The sequence below is a fragment of the Sminthopsis crassicaudata genome, chromosome 3 (genome assembly GCF_048593235.1).
Source record: "Sminthopsis crassicaudata isolate SCR6 chromosome 3, ASM4859323v1, whole genome shotgun sequence".
NCBI classification, from domain to species: domain Eukaryota; kingdom Metazoa; phylum Chordata; class Mammalia; order Dasyuromorphia; family Dasyuridae; genus Sminthopsis; species Sminthopsis crassicaudata.
Genome location: NC_133619.1, coordinates 516534891 through 516556336, shown reverse-complemented (window position 1 = coordinate 516556336; position 21446 = coordinate 516534891). Strand labels below are relative to the sequence as shown.

The window sequence follows — 21446 nt, the reverse complement described above, 5'->3', positions numbered from 1 at the left end:
AAATGTCAGTATCTGTAAAATAGGGATCATAACAGCAACTCCTTCCCAGGTTAATTGTAAGATGCAAGTGAGATATTTACAAAGCTCTTAGAACAGTGCCTAACCCTAGTTACGCCAATGATAGTTTATTATTATTATAATAGAAAGTTTTAACAAAAATAGTACATTTGTTCTGTCCCATTGAGTTTCTCTTTGTACTTATAAAAATTCACAACCTCCACTGTCTTAGAATATTCCATCTCCTCTGAGTTCCAAAGGGAAACTTTAATTGGAAGTCTTTTGGTTTAGCCTCATCATTTTACAGAGGAAGGTGCTTAAAGCTTAGAAAGGGGAAGCCCAAGGTTATACAGGTGGGTTCCAATGACATGTGTAAAACAACTCTCAAATAAGTAGGGAGTGTTCTACCCACTCTGCCTTTTGACAATGCAGAAACTGACCTCCAAAGAGGTAATGACTTCCCGGGGTCATGAAGTAAGGGAATGAGCAAACCAGAGCTAGAATCTCTTGTGCAGTTGGCTCTCAGCTTGGTGCTGTGGTTGCCTCCCATAATTACCCAAACTATCCTCCCCCTCCACGGTGTTCAGTCTACCTGTTCTCATCATCAAGTCCTGTCTGCTTCTATTGTGCCAATCAATCATGGCCAAGCCGGTTTTCTCCTTGGACCTCAGTTTCCCTATCTGGAGATTAAAAGGGTTTGACTTTTTTCCACCTCTAATCTGTTGTTTTAAATTTTTAAGACCTCTTTGACATATTTCTCCCGATAAGTCAATCTCCCTCCCTTATTTCTCACTCCTTCCCTCCCTTCCTCTCTCTCTCCTTCCTTCCCTCCCTTTTTTCCTCCCTCCCTTCCTCCCTTTGTCCCTTCCTCCCTTCCATTTTCTCTTCCTCCTCCCTCACCAACTCAATTTCTTCTGATTAAATGATCCTTTTGAGCTCTGAGCTCAAAGCTTTGATCTAAAAAGTATCTTGACAGGTTACAACAATAGCCTGAACCAAATACATTTAATAAAGACAAATGCAAAATCTTACAATTGGGTTAAAAAAATCACCTTCAGATGTACAAAATGAGGGATGTAAAACAATTTTAATGTTAAATAAAGTGAACATTAATTAGTTTGTAAAAGATCTTGGGGGTCTTGGTGTATTATAAATTCAGTTTGAGTGAATATTGTGAGATTACAGCCATCCTTCATTAAAAATGAAAGATGAAAAGAATCCTAGTGTCCAGAAATAAATAGGTGATGCTTTTATTTGGCTCTGATCATATCTAAAATATTTGATTCTATTCTGATCATCTCATTTTAACATACATATCAAATGTGACTAGAACTTATACAAATCCTTTTGAATCTGCATAGCATTTTCTTTATTGTTTGATTATTGTTTGATCCTCATGTGTGGTAGGTGTTATTATTATCCCTATTTTATAGACGAGACAACATAAACAAGCTTTAGACCAGTAATATCAAACTCAAATGCAAACAGGTGCCACTAATATGTACAAATGGATCCTTGTGAACCATATATTGACGTAGTTTTGTTTTTTAATGGAATGTTATTTTTATTTATTTTATTAAGTATTTTCCAATCCAGTTAGGATAGTCCTGGGCAGTGCTGTGATTTTTGACACCTCACACCCTATAGTGTCTGAAGGAAGTCAGCCAAGATGGTGAAAGCCTTTGACCCTACCGCATTTGGCCGTGCCCATCTGCTGTTTGGACTTTACTTGTTAATCTACTCTGTTGTGTGTGCATGCATGTATACATATATACACATAGACATATGTATACATATATAATATAACACAAATATGTATATTTATATAGCTGTGATATGTATGTGTGAGAGAAAGGGGGGGGGAAAGGAGGAGAGAGGGAGAAAAAGAGGGAAGGAAGGAGGGAGGGAAAAACCACTTCTGTATCTTTGCCAAGAAAAGCTCAATGGGATCATGGAGAGTCAGACATCACTACAACAACAACATTGTACTCATAACTAACACACACAGAAAGTCATTGGGGAAACCAAATGAGATGGTAGATTTAGTAAAGCGTTTTATAAACCTAAAAGGTACCCTATAAATGAAGGCAGTTGGAAGGAACCAAGGAGAATCAGCATGCTGTTGATGATCTTTACAACTCACAAATTCCACCAGGTATCTTTTTGCTTTTGTTTTGAGAAGATGTAGGACTTCACTGGTCTAGCGAGTCTTTGATGAAGGACTGCCTTGTGGAGATAGACACTTTCTGCATGTTTTTGACCTTAGAGGGATATCCAGCAGCTGCTATGGGCAGGAGTTAGATTTTTTTTAAAATTAGAAATGTAAAGGACATTAGAGCCTATCAAGTCCAACCCTTTCATTTTATAGAAGAGAAAACTGAGGCAGAAAGAAGTTAAATGATTCTCCTTGTGGGTTATCCAGCCAGTATGTGTCAGGAGTGAGACTTGTACTGAGGTCTTCCTGAATCCATTGTCTGCTCTCTATCTACCATTCCATCCTGCTCTTTAAAAAATTGGCCAAGCTTATCAAAACTAATTATTTCTCCTCAGCAGATATTCTGACAAAATAATAGATGGCATGTTGCCCCTCTTGGTTCTGTCTTTGCAGCCTAACTTTTCAGCATGTAGGTGAAGAGTGTTTATACATTAATGACTGTTGCCTTTGGAAAAGCAGGTTGTTCATTTCGGGGATGGGATTACGTTCCTTTTTTTTTTTTCTCTTTTCCCTCTGAAAATCTCTCTGAAGAGAACGAGTGGCTGCCAGAATCCTGCAGTGTGACCAGGACAAATGACATCATTTGAATGTCCCTGGCCCTGCCTTCCTCCCTCCCACAGGCCGGAGATGAGAAGGAGCTTGGGGCTGGGCCTAGGAAGTAGGGTGAGAAGAAGGTCTGGCATTGTCCACAGCATAAAATTAGATCTTACTCCAAGAAGGGACCTGAAAAGCCATTCTGGTCGAAAACCTCTATTTTGTAGAGGAAGGATCTGAATCTGGGGGGAATAGGAGTGACTTAATAATAACCATAGTAGCTAGCATTTACATAACACCTGTTATGTGTCAGGCACTATGTTAAGTACTTTATAAGTATTTCATTTGAGCCTCATAATAACTTCTGAAAGTAGGACTATTTTTATCCTCACTTTACAGTTGAGAAAACTGAGGCAGACAGAGGTTGGGACTTGCCCAGAGTCACAGAACTAGTGAGGCTGGATTTGAACTTGTCTCTTCTGAATCCAGATCTGGTGCTCTATGCATTAGGCAACCAGCTGCCCATTTTCAAAATAAGGCTTTTAGAGACAAAATTCAGATATATAAATTAAGATACTGAAGATGACAAAGGGAAATAATGATATTAGACTACAGTTACCAAAATATCAGAAAATAACAAGTTAATGGATTCCAGATGAAGATCCTTCCCTACCAGGGACCTCCCCGCCTCCCATTTCTGACCAATTTTGGCAAAAAGGATTCAACTCAAAATTGGTCTCTAACCAGTAGAAAACAAATGCTTATTCAACTATTTTAGTAATTTATTATTTCTGTCCTTGAGAGACCCAAACGTAACATGATATTATCTAAGTCAGAGGACATCTCTTTGTTTCCTAGATCTGTTAGCTGCATTAAGCTAAGGTTAAGCTGATTCCTTAGTTATTATCTGCCTCAGTTTCCCCTTCTGTAAAATGGGGATTCTAGGGATCATGTAAGATAGGATCAAATCAGATAATAATTGTAAAGCACTTTGCACTATGTCTTGCATATAATAGTTATATTTTTTTTCTTCTTTCCCTAAAACCTATCTTTGGTTACATGGGTTTCCCACTCAGTTTTCAGGGGCTCCCACTGCCTACATTAGAAAGTCCAAACTCTACCTCAGCCTTGGTTTTAGTTGACCTCTGCCTCCTAATAACTGTGAGCATGGGCTAGTCACTTCCTTATCTATAAAATGAAGGAGTTAGATTATATAACCTATGAATGTTCTTTTGCAGCTATAAATCTGTGGTCTTGGTATTCAAAGTTTCCCAAATCTGGCTCCTACCTTTTTTCCTTGTCTTTTCTGAATTTCAGGCAAATGGATCTCCTTGCCCTCCTCTGAATGTGGCCTATTTTCTGGCCCTCATGTTTTTACTAATTCTTCCTGTACAGATTGTAGGATCCTTTTTAATCCCTGTGTCTTTGCTTTTATGTCTCTCTCTCTCCCCCCGCCTATATCTGTTAAAATGTTAACAGCTCCAAAATCTTGCCATTTCCTTGAAGAAACCTTTCCTAACTTCTCCCACTGCAGTTGAAAGTGATGTTTCTTTGTATTATATTCTCCCTCTTATTGAGCTTGCCACATTTTACCTTGTAGTATAATTCATAGAGTTAGATGTGGAAGGTCTTCTCTTTCATACTCCTTATCTGTCAGATGAGGAAACTGAGAACTAAAATAGTGAAGGGACTGGTAGTAAACAGCAGAGCCTTTCAATCTGAGCTTTCTCCCTCCATATCCATCTATGTCTTAACCGTCTACTAGACTGTAAACTGCCTACGGGTAGGGATTGCATCTGATTCATCTTTGTGCTGTATATTATAAATATTGGCTTACTTGATAATGTTAATATCATTCATTTCCTTTCTCCTTTTTCTCTTGCAGCCAATAAAAAGAAGGAGAAGGAGCGACCTGAGATTTCACTTCCTTCTGATTTTGAACACACAATTCATGTTGGATTTGATGCTGTTACTGGGGAATTCACGGTAAGTCCCAGGGAGGAACCCATATGACCCCTTTCCTTCTTTGAACTTGTGTAAACCCAGCTCTTATTTGTGTATGCATGTTGAATAATGGCCCCCTAACCAGTGTCTTTCTTTAACTTGTATCCCAATTGCTCACGGGGAAGAAGGCTTCAGTTTGCTCTGTTTAGTCCAGGAGGCAGAACCAGCAATAACTGGTAGAAATTGTAGAGAAGCAAATTTAGATCTTATTTAAACAGGAAAGCTCATTAATACTTAGGCAGCGAAGGACTGCCTTAAGGTCATGAGTTCTCCCATTCTTGGAGATATTAAAATAGGCTCCATGCTGATCCGTGACACTGAAGTTCTAAGGTGGCACTAAACAGCCTCTGACTCTGAGGTCCCTCTTCCAAGAGAGGGATCTGTTATTCTGTTACTAAATGCCAGTCTTGGGGTGACTCCTTTTTCCTCACTCCCCTCCTACCTCCAAAAAAGAAACAACTGCTTGAGATCAAGGTAGAGCTGATCTAGGGAGACATGGACCTGAGCAAAACCATGGACCTTTGATATTCTGGAAGGAGCTCTGGACTTGGGTCAAAAGATATAGATTGGAGTCCCAGTTCCTCCACTACATTAGATAAGTCACTTTACTTTTCTGTGCTTTGGTTTTCTTGAATATAAAATGGGGAGGATAACCACCCCCTCAATTTGGACTATTTTGAGATTGTCATGTGGATAGTGGGGGAACTCTGGGTAAGGTATAAAACCCTTCAGCCCAGAGGAAACCTGCTGACAATATATGGTTTGGCTCCCAGCTTCCCTTGGTGTTCACACCTTTTCCTGAGGTCATGACCACCTGTGTTCTACTTGAAGCAAGGACACTTACAGTAAAGAGGCATTTAGATATTAATAGCAGGGTGCTCATAGTTAGCACTTACTCAGTGTGATTATGAGATAATGGTTCTCTAGTTCTCCCACTATCTGCAGCCCTCCACAGTTGTGAAATGAGGGGATATAAAGATAATGTTTTAAATTCTTTGCCTCACCTGTAAAATGGGGCTAATAATAGCCTACCTCCCTGAGTTGTTGTGAGAATCAGTGTCTGGCATATAGTAGGTGCTTAACAATAATGATGATGATGATAACTATTATTTTGTAAACATAAAGTACCACATGTATGAGAATCAATACTAGTGAGTAGAAACTTGGGTTTGGAATTAGAAAAATCTGGATTCAAATCCTACCTCTTAAACATTGCTTAGTGACTCTGGCTAATTCATTTTTCCTCTCAGATACTAAGACTAAACATTTAGGATCAATCAGTAAACATTTATTAAATTCATACTATGTGTTAAGCATTGTGCTAAGTGCTAGGGTTACAAAAAAAAAAAAAAAAAAAAAAAGGCAAAAGACCATCTCATGCAAGGGTAGTTTTCAACATTCATCCTTGCAAAACCTTGTGTTCCAAATTCCTTCTCCCTCCCTTCCTCCCACTCCCTCCCCTAGATAGCAAATAATCCATATATCTTAAACATGAGCAATTCTTCTAAACATATTTTATTTTTAGGCATAAAGAACAAGATCATAAATAAATTAGAAGAACATAGGATAGTTTACCTCTCAGACTTGTGGAGGAGGCAGGAACTTGTGACCAAAGAAGAACTAGAGATCATTATTGATCACAAAATAGAAACTTTTGATTATATCAAGTTAAAAAACTTTTGTGCAAACAAATAGGGAAGCAATAAACTGGGAAAACATTTTTACAGTTAAAGGTTCTGATAAAGGTCTCATTTCCAAAATATATAGAGAATTGACTAATTTATAAGAAATCAAGCCATTCTCCAATTGATAAATGGTCAAAGGATATGAACAGACAATTTTCAGATGATGAAATTGAAACTATATCCACTCATATGAAAGAGTGTTCCAAATCACTATTGATCAGAGAAATGCAAATTAAGATAACTCTGAGAAACCACTACATACCTGTCAGATTGGCTAAGATGACAGGAAAAGATAATGATGAGTGTTGGAGGGGGTGTGGGAAAACTAGGACACTGATGCATTGTTGGTGGAGTTGGAATGAATCCAACCATACTGGAGAGCAATTTGGGACTATGCCCAAAAAGTTATCAAACTGTGCATATCCTTCTGATGGAAGTGGATATCTTCAGCAATGAGAGGATCCAATTCCATTCCAATTGATCAGTGATGAACAGAATCAGCTACACCCAGAAAGAGAACACTGGGAAATGAGTATAGACTGCTTGCGTGTTTTTTTCCCCCAGACTATTTTTACCTTTTTAAATGTGATTTTTCTTGTGCAACAAGAGGACTCTATAAATATGTACACATATGTTATATCTAAGATATACTTTAACATGTATGAGACTGCCTACTATCTAGGGGAAGGGGTGAAGGGAAGAAAGGGAAAAGTTGAAACAAAAGTACTTGCAAGGGTCAATGTTGAAAAATTTCCCATGCATATGTTCTGTCAATAAAAAACTATAATAAAAAAAGAAAAGAGCCATGTCCATCAGAGTTGATCATCACATAATCTTGTTACTGTGTACAATGATCTCCTGGTTCTGCTCATTTCACTCAGCATCAGTTCATTTAAATCTCTCCAAGACTCTCTCTATTCATCCTGCTGGCCATTTCTTATAGAACGATAATATTCCACTTCATTCATATGCCATAACCTATCTGGTCATTCTCAAAATTAATTCCATTCCATTCTCCAACTGATGAAGATCCACCCAATTTCCCGTAAAGAACTTATAGTCTAATGGGGGAAGACAACACAAAAAGGGGAGATAGGAAGGGGATTGAGTATGCAGGATGGCATGGCTGGAATACTTGGGAAATTCTCTGAAGACCCAGGACAAAGCCAGGTAAGGTGGAAGTTGGTTTCTCAGAGCCCAGGGTGGGTCCAGTGGCAAGTCCAATTTTCCAGTAGGGAGGAAGTAGAGGTGGGAATGAGAGGCAGGGCTTGGCTTAAGAGGTCATGGAAGTGCTGTGAAAAACAAAATGTTAGAGCTTCGAGAGACCTTTGAGCACTGACTGAATATATAGCAAGAGGCTTTAGAAAGGATTTATTATGTGGCAGCTGGGTAGCACAATGGATAGAGTATTAGCCTTGAGTTCAAATTTGACCTCAGATACTTGTTAGCTGTGAACCCCAAATGCTTCAAAAAAAGAAAGAAATGGTTTATTACAATGTCCTCATTTGATTGCTGTGGAAACTTGAGCATCAGAGAGGGAAAATGATTTTCCTAAGATAGCTCAGCAAGTTAATGATTAGAACCAGGACTACAAAATAGCTTCCGTGACTTCTTTTCTCTCAAACTGAACTGAGGTTATTAGCGAACAGAGAAAAATTCAGAAGTATTTCTTCAAGTATTTTTAGGACTGTCATGTAGAAGAAGGCTGATTAGGTTTGCTCTTTCTGGCCTCCGAAGACAGAAATAAGAGCAATGGGCTCAAGGTTCATTGTGGCCAGTTTTGGCCTTGAGCCCAGAGAAAAGCTTTTTTATAAAAGTAAAGCAGGCTTCCTTTTATTGGAGGTCTTATAATAGAAACAAAAGAGTGAGATAGATAGATGGAGCGTTGATTGAGTGCCTACTCTGTGCAGACATGCTGCTTAATAGTCGTTCAGTAGAAGGATAATTGCTCAGGGAATTCGGAGATTCCAGAATGCCCTGTATCTATTGTCTTGTGTGACTAGAGGTGAGTCTCAGTTTCTTCCTTTATCACATTTTACTGATGGGGTTTTAGAGCAGGTATTCTTACTTTAGGTAGAGAGGGCTAGGGATAACTAGGTGATGTGCAGTGGATTAGAGTGCTGGGCTTAGAATCAGGAAAATTCATTTTTCTGAGTTCAAATTCAGACTCAGATATTTACTGGTTATATGACTGTGGATAAATCACTTAATAACTTTGCTTGCCTCAGTTTCCTCTGTAAAAGCTGGAGAAGGAAATGGCAAACTACTGTAGTGTTTCTTTGCCAAGAAAACCCCAAATGGAGTTATGAAGAATTGGACACTATTGAAACAACAACAAAATAGTGTGGATATGTGGATATGCAGAAATTCTGATTCAGGGATGGTTCCTCCAAATAGAAATGCTTCCAATAACTAAAATTGAAACAGAAAGCGATTTTTGGCTCACCCTCCTGTAACCAGGAATTAAATTTACCAAAATAACAATAGAAATTTAGCTCACATTTTAATAATTCATAGAATACTTTCTTATCAATGATCAGTGGAGATAGGAAACTCGGGCTTTTTGACTCCAAGTCCCAGTTGTCTTTGCTTTTCCCAGAGTTGCCTTTCATATGTTAGATTAAAGGCAGTAATTAAGTGAGGTCCATCTTCTGAACACAAGTAGGGGCTGAGACTGGAAAGAAAGATGTGAATTTTATTGATCAGAGAGAGAGCTTGGTGGAGGAGGAACAGTTTTATTAACGTTGCCTTCAGTCATTCCAGGGATGGGAAAAGGACACTTGGCTAGCCAAGGAGTTTGGATCTGGGAACAAATGAGATAATAATTGTAAAGAGCTTAACATGGTTTCTGGCATATGATAAGTATAATATAAACGTTAGCTATCATTATTATTATTATTCTTATACAATTGAGGCAGCTGAAACCTGGCAAAGTATAGTGACTTGTGCACAGCTAGTATCAGACAGAAGAATTGAACTGTATTTTTCTAATTTAAGTCTAATGAATCAGTAAGCATTTATCATATTTTTGCTATGTGCTAAGCATTGTCTAAAGCAGTGGTGATTCAAAGAAAAATAAAGATGGTTCTTGCCTTCTGGGATCTTACATTCTAACTGGGAAAACATTGTTCAAATAACCATCAGTATATTGGGCAAATTAAAGATAGTTTTGGAGGGAAACCTGGTGCTGTTCTGGCACGAACTATTCCATTGTGGGACAGCACTGATTGTTAGAAAGATTTCCCATATATCAAGCATACATTTTTGCTGCTGGAGACATCTGATTATTATTCCTAGTTCTTTCCTCTTCAGCCAAATCAGTCTAATCCAGCTTCCATGTGACAGCCCATAAAATACTTGCAGGTACCAATTTTACATTTTATTTTCTCCAGGCTGAGCTTTCAGCATTGTCTTCAGACCCCACTTTTCTTCAAGAGAGGGAAGAGGATGATCAATACCCGGGTCTTGAAATAGTGGTAGTTTTGATAACTGTGACAGCCTTTCACTCTCTTAAAAAATAAGGTTTTTTGCTATTCTGTTTTTTTTTTAAACATGCTACTGTAATTTATTAATGAATTCCTTCTCTTACTCAAAATTCCTTCTCCTTCCCTTGTAGTAGAAAGGAACAGTTAAAATAAATCAACCAATTCTTCCAACCTCTCTTGCAGGGGATGCCAGAACAGTGGGCTCGCTTGTTGCAGACATCCAACATCACCAAATCTGAGCAAAAGAAAAACCCTCAGGCTGTGCTGGACGTATTGGAATTCTACAACTCCAAGAAAACCTCTAACAGCCAAAAGTATATGAGTTTTACAGGTAAGTGTGTGTGTGTGTGTGTGTGTGTGTGTGTGTGTGTGTGTGTGTGTGCGTGTGCGCGCATCATTCCAAACTTTTTCCCATCATTGTCCTAAAGGCTGAATTGGATGGATATAGGACGAGGGTAGGGAGTGAACCTGTGATTTCAATGCTATGGGTTATTTCTAGCGGATAAAACTCTCTCCACCAGTGGCAGTCTAGAATTTCAAGTCTTTTGAGAGTTGCCTGGGGCACCAAGAGGTAGTAAAAACAGATACCAGTATGAGATGTCATCCAAATTAATTTTAACTTAATTTATTTAAGTGCCTATTATGTACAAGGCTGTAGAGATAATAAAGATAAAAATGACATTCCCTACCCTCAGGGATCTTACAGTTTAATGGTGGGAAGTCGGTGTAAAAAAGTGGGAAATATTTTTTTCATATCTTTCTTAGAGAAGGGTTCCTAAGCTGGACTGTGACAGGAAGTCCAGAAAAGGCTATTAAGAGAAAGGAAATAGTGAACTTGAATGCATAGAAATGGATGTGGGTACATGATAGTGACCAGAGTGTGAAAACCTCAGTAAAGTTTGATAAGCCTGGACGTGTAGGTTGTAACTTTTTTGTGGTGGAGAATTTTAAATAGTAGGAAAATATACCTATAGCTCTACACACACACACCCTCACACATATATAATTATTATATATAACATATATATATATAATATTGTTGTATATACAATATCACATATATATGAATGATATATAATATATATACATATATACATATATATATATATATATGATTGCAAATAAATAGAAATAGATTCCTGTTGGCAAAATATTGACTAGAAAATGACAAATTAATAATATTTGTGTTGTAATGCTTAGTGAAATAAATAAAACTACAATATATTTTAATCTAGTTCTGCTTCATTCAGGAGTTTTGCAGACTTTGGAGTTTGTCAGCTCTGCTGTAGGAAATAGAGGAACTCTGAATTTTTAAAACTTTTTTTGCTTCATATAGTTGTAATATAATCATTTTGAATATTTTGAAGGTTTTTTGACAATTGCGTGAAGAGTGGTTTAGAGAAAAGAGAGATTAGAGTCAGGGAAAGACCATTTAAGTCACATTAGATCAGAATTAGAGGTGATGAGAGTCCAACCTATGCTGAATTGAGGAGGAAAATATTTATATAAAGTGCTTTCTGTAGACCAAGCACTATGCTGTATGCTAGGGATACAAATAGAAAAAGTAAGGTAGTAGTTCCTGTCTTTTAGGAGCTTACCTTATAATTGAAGAAGACAATGCTTTGGTTTTTTTTTTTGTTTTTTTTTTTTTGTTTTTGTTTTGTTTTGTTTTGTTTTGTTTTAGTTCAATTTTAGGGAGGATGTAATGGCCCAGAAAAGCTAAAAATACAGCAATGGGGTCACTGGCAAAGTCCAAGTCAGGTGCCAGTAATCTGAAAAGTGCAGAGGTAGAATAGGTTTTAAGGCTTGGTAATGTAATGCCAGAGAAACTGAGGCAAGATAGAGATAGAGAGTATTTAATACTTTATTTAAAAGGAAGAGATTTACTGGGACCAAATGGATCCATGGTTTGGTCCCAGGGCTGAATGAGGCTATCATCACCAAGAATCCAGCAAACAATGTGAGTTCCCAATGACATATATACACATGGCTCACATTCAGGGGGTAAACTGAGGCAGGGGTAGAGTCAGGGTGCTGAGAGAGGAATGGGATTCTGACTGGGTGGAGTGAACCACCCTAGATGGGGAGAAGCATCTTGATAAGATGCTATCTGATATTCTGATAGCTTGGAATGGGGAGAGGCATTCTGATATTCTAAGACATAAGATCTTTTATCCTTATCAAGTATTCTGATAAAAAGGGAGGGATGATTTTGTAGGATTGAGCAGACAATTATAAACTGAGGCAGAACAATTAGGGAAACTGAGGCAGGACTGGGTCAGGATAATTAGGGAAACTGAGGCAGGACAATAAATGAGAACTGTGGCATAACAGTAAGGTCTATATCCAGGTCATCTATCTCATCAAAGAAATAGAATTGACTACTCCTATAACATCCATGCCACGTGAGCTGTTATGCAGCCTAGATGAGTTCTGGCCAGTACAGGTGGGGAAGAGAAAGAGGAGGATGGTCAGGAAGGAAGGATGTCTCTGCTGTTGATGGGGGTGACGAAGGCTTCCTGGATGGGTTCTGGGCTAGCCCAGGGCTGGAGGGATGGGGCAATGGGAGTAGAAGGCCAGGGGAGAAGGGTTCTCCCAGTGGTATGGTAGCCACTGGGTTAGAGGAACAAATATAAGAAATGTTAAATTGGCAGGATGTAATTGGATAAGTGGAGGGGGGAGGAAGGGAACTATCAGAGTTAACTCCAAGTTTTTAAAATCTCAGAATGGAGAAGATGGTGTTGCCATCAACAGAAATAGGGGAAGGTGAGAAGAAGGACAGGTATAAAGGGAAGCATGAATTCTGCCTGGGACATGCTGGGTTTGAGGAGCTGGCAGGACATTTTGGTGGAAGATGTCCAGTAGGTAACTAAGAGATGCTAATTAAATGTGAAAAGGAGAACAGATATAGAACAATAGCTTGAGGGCATGGAAATGTAATAGATTGTTTTCAGCTTTCTTCTGCCTGCCTAGACAGAGCCTTGGGGGATATCTACACTTTAGGGTTAGGAAGAAGAATATAAATTATTGAAGGTAGACCAAGAAATAGAAGGCAGACAGAGGGGAGGAACTGAGAAGGACTGTGGGAGGAGAGAGGATGAAGTCAAGTTAAATCAGCAAGCATTTTATTAAGAACTTTTTATGGGCACTGTGCTAAATGATGGGGATTCAAAAAGTGGCAAAAGACAGATCTGCCCTCAAGGAGCTTGCAATTTAATACAACATGCAAGCAACTATGCACATAAATGATAAATGCAGGGTAACTTTCAGTAACTGAGGGAAAGCACAGACATTGCGAAGATGGGAAAGGCTTCTTGAGATGTGTTTTTGATTGGAATTTGAAGGAAACCAGGGAAATCAAGAGGCAGATATGAGGAGAGACAGAATTTCAGAAGTGTACGAGGAAGACCTCCTATACCGAAGAGAAATCAAGAAGAATTAGAACTGAGGGAAGCCTTGAGATATGGTGATCAGAGAAGTTCTTGGTGATTTTGAAGTGGGATGTTTAGTGACTGCAAAACAACTAGGTTATAAAAATTTGAGGAGTCAGAAGCTGGTGAGAAAGAAGCTGTTTTTCAACATATACAGACTTTATAAGAATCAAAGGGAAGAAAGTTAAGAAAACTTTTTCTAGAAAGGACTAAGGAGAACTGCCAAGCCAACAAGTCCTGACTTATTTTTTGCACTTAATAGTATTTTATTTTTATCTAATTACATGTAAAAAGTTTTCAAAAATATCATTTTTATAAGATTTTGCATTCCAAATTTTTCTCCTTCCCCAAGACAGCAATCAATCCATTATAGGCTGTACATGTATTATCATGTTAAACACATTTCCATATTAGTCATCCAGCAAGTCTTTATTAAGTACCTACTAAGTGCCAAATACTCTATTCAGCACTAGAAAGACAAAAAAGGCAAAGATAACCCCTGCCTTTCAGGAATTCATGGTCCAGTTGTGAACATGCAAACTACTTGTCTAAGAATAGAAGGCAAGGAGCCATAAGAGAGAGGGAAATGTTATGGGTAAGAAGAAGTGGACTTTGAGCTATGTGTCCAGACTTCCTCTTAGGAAGAGGTGAGATCAGGGGCCAGTTGGAGGGCATAGCTTTTAACAGAGAGGAGGGAGGGACCACCTCATCCTCTGAGGCAGAAGGGAAAAAGACAGGTTGGAGGGGCAGTAAGGAAGGACTTTACCTGGACCATTGAAAGAATCTCTTTTACCTTTCCCTGCCTTAAATCTGCCCTCTTCCTTCTCCTTTCTCCAGTCCATTCTCCACTCAGCTGCCAAAGATGTCCCTAAAGCAATGGACATTAGAAATACCACTCTTCTTCACAATAAATTCATATAGTTTATTTTCTGTAGGCAAACTCATATTTGTCACACTCACGCACATTTACCTCTGTATCTCTCAATCTCCATACATTTAGATCTATCTATTTTTATATATTTTTCTAATGCAGTACCTGGTACTTCTCAGATGCTAAATAAATGCTTATTCATTGTTTAGGACTGTCCACTGGGCTTCTTCGCCAGGAAGTCTAGTTCCCTAATCCCTATATACTCATTATTTTAAGCATGTGTGATTTCATCATCATGGATCCTTCTGCTACTGAGACAGATTATAGTCCATCCATACTTTTAGCCTAAGAGTTCTTATCCTTTATTTCTTTTTTCATACATCCCTTTAGTATCTTTAAACCTATGGATCCCTTCTCAGAGTAATGTTTTTAAATGTGCAAAAAAAAAATATATATATAGGAGAAAGGAAATTAATGATATTGAAATATAGTTATCAAGAAATAGGAAAAGAAGTCCAAGGAGCCCAGCTTAACCCTTGCCACTGTTAGATGGTCTCTATGCACTGTTGTGTTCCCAAGGACATCCATTGGGGGTACATGCTGTGGTGCTGAACCTCCCTGGGTTTAAGATTGTCTAGGAATGATGGACACACACATTGTTTTATTTTGTTTTTTATTGGTAAGACTTCTTGGCTTGGTAGGCAAGGCTTGCAGAGCTCAGTACACTGTTTAGCTTTTGAGAAACCAGGGTCACCTTCACAACTCAGTGAGGCATCAAAGTGACCTGAGATTTTATACAATTAAAAAGATTTTAGACATCATGTTATCTAATCCCTTCATTTTACAGCTGAGGAATCCGTGATTGGGGTGGCTTGGCCCAGCTTACCCAGTGAGTTAGTATTAGCAGGATCTAATCTTAGAATTTTAGAGCTAGAATAATTTACTTTTAAATAAAACTTGAATTTGCATTCTGAAGGGCTTAACAGATTTCCCATAAATATGACTTATAAGCAAAGTTTCTTGTGTGCTTAATCACAGGAGGAAATATGCTAACAAGAGAGAGCAGATGGACAATGCTCATACGTAGTAGTTGTAGGACTTTTTATGCATGTTTCAAGTGCCTTCAAATACTTTGTTCTTTTGGGGATAGGAGAACAGAGGGAGATAGTGCATTGTGGTAGAAAAAACCTTAAGTCAGGATTTGGAAGATAGGGATTTGAGTCCCAGCTCTTCTACTTAATGTTTGACCCCAGGCAGTGCTTTCTGACTCCCAGTTTTCTCATTTGTAAACTATGAATAACCATATCATGCTTCCCAAGACAAGAGATCAGGGGAGTTAGTGGGTTGATGTATGGAGCTTACATAAAGCACTTTGTTCAGTGAGGAATTATTACTATTTGATACTCCAAATGAGTTAGACAGGTCAGTTATCTGTGTACCTGTACAAGAGAAGGAAACTGAGGCAAAACTGAGGCACAGAGTGGTTAAATGATTTGCACAGTCATACAGATCATAAGGAGAGGTTGGACTTTAAACTTAGTCCTCATTTCTAATATTTCTTCTAAGATTTTTATCAGAGAGCCATGGTGGATTAGAGCTGGAAAAGACTTCAGAGATCATTAAGTTTCTCTTTGGGGATTCCTCTTTCTGAGTAGAGTTTGTTCTTTTCCCTGTAAGGTGCCTTTGAGATGCCAGCATCTTTTTTTTTTTGGGGGGGGGGATCCAGCCTTAAATAGACTATTGCTACAGGGACAATTATTATGGCAAACTGGCTGGGTTTTGATAAATATGATTGGGAGTCCATGCCTAATGACATTCTCCTGTGGTGAGCAGGGCTGGTTCAGTTTCTTCCAGGTCAAAGAGAAATGCACAGATGGTAGGATAACTCATTTCTAAAGAATTTGAAGGTCTAATAAAGCACTTCCCTCACAAGGTTGTTAGTGCAAAGTTGTTAGTGTTTGTTGATAATGAAACTGAGGCTCAAAGAAAAGAGATTTGGCAGCTGGAAAGTGAAAGCTGGGATGATGGAACCATCAGCAGCTCCTGTTGACTTGAAGATACCCCTAGGACCCTCAGCCCTTGCTCAGCAGGCCCTGGTTGTCAAGGGCATGCTTGGCCAATCCTGGTGTCACCATAATCCCGGAGTGGAACAGTTGAGCAGGAGGGAGGCAGTGAAGAGCTCCTGGGAGGGCAGCTGCTTCTTTCCTACCCTGAGGCTGCTGATCCATATAGGGAGAGTTTAACTCTGGGCTGCTTTGTAGGCTGGCCCATTGTCCTAGAGTGGTTCAGTTGTGTATTCTGTGTAGTGAATGCAAATGTAGAAGTGTGTTCCATGAGGTAATGTTGACCACAGAAGGATATGATTTGAAAAAATAATGGACCAAATTATCTTTTGTATTGATGTATTCTATTGCTTTGTGGATTCTTGCTTCATTGTGGGGAAGAAGTAGGTTGAAGTTGAATTTTTCTTATGAAAGGAATTGGGGCTCTGGGGTCCTGTAGGTTTAACTTATGAATGAGGAAGGTACTAGAGTTGGTCAAATATTTAGTTTAGACTTCCTGCTTTCTAATTACTCTATGCTGGTATTTGTATTAATCAGTTCATGACAAAAGGGTTAAAACTGGAAGGGACTTTGGAAGTTTAAATTTTTTTTTTTTTTAAATCCAACTCCTTATCATCTTACAGAAGAAAAAACTGAGGGCCAGAGAGGATGACAGTTAAAGTCGGTGATAAAATGGTATAGTTTGGATTAGGACCCAGGTATCTTCATTCTCTAAATAACTCCTAGCTGTTCAGTGTCTGGGATTCTACATTATTGAAAAGGAGTGGTTTTGCAGGATAAAGACTGAAACCCAGATCCCCGATTCCTAAATGTCCAGGCTTTTTTTGGCTGTATCATGTTCTTGCTACCCCTCCTTCCTACCGCAGTGGGAATAACAATCCCTGACATTTGTTCATTGCATTCCCATCTGTTATTCTCATTTGATTGAGCGATTAATTGTATCCTTAAAACAACCCTATGAATTTGTCAGGCAAGATTTTTGTCCTCATTTTACCAATTAGGAAATTGAAGTTCAGGGAGCTAATTTGCCCAAAGTCACATGGTTGGTCAGCAGAGCAAGGTCTATAATAATAAGTAGCAGATACAGGTCCATCATCATAAGTATTTACTGTAGCATTTCACAACTTGCTGAAGCACGTTGCATAACTTAGTTCATTTGATTCTCATAACAACCAAGGGAGGTAGATACAATTATTCACCTTGATACAGATGAGGAAACTGAACCTCTTGAAGTTTAAATGTCTTATTTCTAGTCACACAACTGGTAAGTGTCAGAGGTGATGTTGGAATCCAGTTCTTCCTGACTCTATATTCCACCATGCTGCTCTTGGCAACTAGTCTCAGGTTCTTTACCTTAGATTGCCCTGCTCCTAAACTTAATCATCTTGATTACATAACGAGTCCTTCTTGGAAGAGAGTGTCATGGTGATGATGATGATGATACCACCTTATGTTTCTACAGTGCTATTAAACTTACAAAGTACTTTCTTCACAAGAGGAAACTTGGCAGCACAATTTCATAGGATCGGAGGAATTGGGACTGGAAAGTTCATTGGTCCAATTTTTTTCTTTTATAGTTGAAACAACTGAGGTGCAGAAACAATCAGGAAATGGTCATTCCAAGGTCAACCAAGTAGTTAGAACCTGGATTCAAATCCAGCTCTTTAGACTCCAAATCTAGTGTTCTTTCTTTTACATTCAAGTATTATCCCCATTTTGCAAGTATGGAAACTGAGGCACACAGAAGAAAAATGATTGAAGTAATAGAATTAATAAGTGCCAGAGGTAGTACTGAAATACTGATTAAAAGATGACGTGTTGGGCTGTATAAGTTCAGAGTCTTGGGGAGAGAAGTGATACTGTTCTTTGGCTGTAATTGGATGGGACATGATAAATGGTCCTGTTCCAATCTTAGAATAATGCACTTTGTAAGCTCCAACCCTTCTGTCCCTGAGGGCGAGAAGACAGACATGGAGAGATTGGTTCTGAGAGGGGACAGTCAGACTGGGTCACGACTTATTTCTGAAGGCTTGGGGAGGCAGGACAGACTATCATCCTAACACCAGCAGCAGCTCATGTCCTTGTTCTGTCACTCTTTCCTTATGAGGTTATTTTATTTTTGACCCAAAAAGCTCTCCTGGCTCATTGAGGTCTAATATTCCCAGGATTCCGATGGCTCATTTCAAGATAAGCCAGAGGGTGATGGAAACGGTCTTCTGGGACCAAGAGGTCTTTGGCACTGTGCTATACTGGAAGAATATTAGAATCAAGACAATTGAATTAGAATCCAGGGACTAACATACTAGCTTTAGGACTTTGGGTAATTTTGTAAACAACCTCTGGATTTACTCTACCATCCTCTGTACACATGGGCAAGTTGGGTTCCAGACCTGGCCACCAAGAGCTCTAGCTGGCATCCCCAAGGAATTGGAAGTTGGTTATTGGATGGTATCTAAAACTCAGGTAAGGCAGCAAGGTGGCACCATAGTGCTCAGAGTGCCGGACTTGGAATTAGACTCATCTTGAGTTCAAATCCAGCCTCAGACTCTTTATTAGCTGTGTGATTCTGGGTAAGTCACTTAACCCTGTTTGTCTCAGTTTCCTCATTTGCAAAATGAGCCAAAGAAGGAAATGACAATCCACTCCAGTATCTCTGCCAGGAAAACCCCAGATGATGTCATGAAGAGTCAGCCTTCACTGAAAAATTACTGAACCACAGAGCTCATGAGTTGAGTTCCTAGTGGTGTGTTTCCGTTTCCCTTTCTAATGTTATCAGTTGATGTAAATTACTCAGAATCCATATTAAAAAGGAGTATTTACTTGTGTTGTAGATTAGGAATGATTAAGAGGAAACATCCCCTTAGAAGTCTGTGAAACATTATCTCATCCATACAATCAAAACTTGGGGTTCAAGAACATAAAATAATTCAGAGGTCCTCAAAGTCCTTTTCTTCCCTTTTTGAGGGTTTTTCCCCTTATCATCCTTGATGGGAGATGAAGTTCCTCTTAGGCATGGTGTAGTTCCCCCCCCCCCCTTAGGTCTTTTTGTGAGCTTTAATTCTGCATCCCAGTGTGTTATTTGCCCCAGATAGAGAAACTGCCATTACTTGTTTTGACTGTGCTGTTAGGACTCTTTCCTGGTTTACTGCTTGCTTGAATCTCTGATTTCACTTAGCTGGATGGTTTTATACAAGTCCCAGAGAGTGTAATTTAGTACATCAGCTAATGTAAACAGATTTCCTATATCATCCAGGATTCCAGATTTTGTTTACACCCAGTGAAAAATTGAGCCATGTTCTGAACTGATAAATGCATGAGTTAAATCAATAGTGATTTTGGCTTCACCCTTACACTTACATGGCATTCAGAGCCATCTCTAGTCATTATGATCTATATCTTACCACTGGATCCTTATGGCTCTGGAGAAGGTAAAGCTGGTGACTTTGCATAGCCCACCTCACTTAAATCCTATTTACTTGCATAGCATAACATCACCTTCCTGATATTATAGTTTTCTTCAAGGAAAAGGACAAACAATGAAAACTTATATGAGTATTGTAAAGAAAATAAGTTGTAAACTTAAAGCATTATGCATATGTAAGTTATCATTATTATTTTCTTTCATTTAATTGGCCCATTTGGCCAAATTTATTAATACATGATTCTTACTGGTTGTCTAATGATGTTTAAGTCTTTTATTGACTTTCTTCTCTTACAGATAAATCGACAGAAGATTACAATTCATCCAATACTTTGGTAAGCCTTTATTTTCCACTTTGAGACTAATAAGTATAAGGCATGGTGGCCATTAATGCATGAAGGCTCTGGCCTCTTTAAACTGATGGATGGTTATGGACTAGTAGAGAATATGTCAGAGTTTAGATTAGAACTAAGGGAGATAAGAGCACTGAAGGTTGTGGGTAGAGGCAGGGTTAGTTTATAAAGCATTGATTAGACAGCTGGAAAACTGGGTTCTAATCTTGTCTGTCATTAACTTAATATGAAAGCTCCTTTCTTGTTCTGTGTCCTATTGTTTACCTATCTCTAAACTAAGAGGGTTGGATTACATGGTTTCTATGGTCACTTCCATTTTGGAAGTTCCTTTGAGTCCTAATTTCATGTTCTAAAGGCTATTCCAGTTCTAACATTATGTTCCAAGGTCCTTTAGAGTTCTTGTAATTTATTCATATTAAGCCTTCATCTGGTGCTGATATTTTTTGTTCCAAGTCTATTTTTTATCTCTGACTTTCTGTGACTTTGAAAATAGGTAGCCTTGCCATGTGTTTAGGATAAAGGGGCCTGAGGTTAGTGCCATATGGCAGATAGGATGGTACCAACTCAGCAAAATCCTGCACTGGGAGCACTTTAGAAACTAATAAAACAGGGAGGCTCTACAAGTCATATTGTGCCAAGGCCATTCCTTTGACCTTTTGGTAGCATATTCCTGAATGTCATTCTTCCTCTGTCTCTCCCTTCTCTCTTTTTCTCTTTCCCTCTTTTCCTTCTCTCTCTCTATCTCTCTTTCTTTCTTCCTTCCTTCCTTCCTTTCTTTCTTTCTTTCTCTTTCTGTCGGTTTTCCTTCCTCTTTCTTCTCTTCTTCCTTTTCCTCTTTCTTCTTCTTTCTCTTTTCATTTTTGAAGGGAAAGGAAAAGGGGGAATAGAACAAAAATATTTAATAAATGACTATTATGTTCAAGGAAGTATGCTAAGCACTTTACAAATATTATCTCATTTGCTCCTCACAATAACCCTGGGAGGATCAGTGTTATTATGATTCTCATTTTATAGATGAAGAAACTAAGGCAGAGAAAGGTTGAATGACTAGTCCAGTCAGGGTCACCCAGGGAGGGAGGATTTGAACTCAGCTCTCATTAACTTAGATGTGCCAGACCTAAGTAAGAAAGACTCATTTTCATGAGTTCAGATCTGGTTTCAGACACTTGGTAGCTGTGTGATCCTGGATAAGTCACTTCATTCTATTTGCCTCCATTTCCTCTTCTATAAAATGAGCTGGAGAAAGAAATGGCAAACAACTTCAGTATTTTTGCTAAGAAAACCTCAAATATGAGAAAGTAGATGATGCAGTGAATAAAGCACTGGTTGTGAAATCAGAAGAACCTGAGTTCAAATTCAGCCTTAGACAGTGTGTTACCCTGGGCAA

The 21446-nt window shown here is 38.7% G+C and overlaps 1 protein-coding gene across 5 annotated transcripts in view; it reads left to right on the top strand.

The window, feature by feature from the left end:
* Positions 1 to 21446, top strand: part of PAK1 (p21 (RAC1) activated kinase 1) — a 187730-nt gene that overhangs the window by 120819 nt on the left and 45465 nt on the right. For all 5 annotated transcript variants that reach the window (XM_074304143.1, XM_074304144.1, XM_074304146.1 and 2 more), the window contains exons 3-5: positions 4632 to 4732; positions 10104 to 10251; positions 20004 to 20041. In XM_074304143.1, coding sequence (XP_074160244.1) covers positions 4632 to 4732; positions 10104 to 10251; positions 20004 to 20041 — 287 coding nt within the window. The remainder of the gene's footprint in view (positions 1 to 4631; positions 4733 to 10103; positions 10252 to 20003; positions 20042 to 21446) is intronic.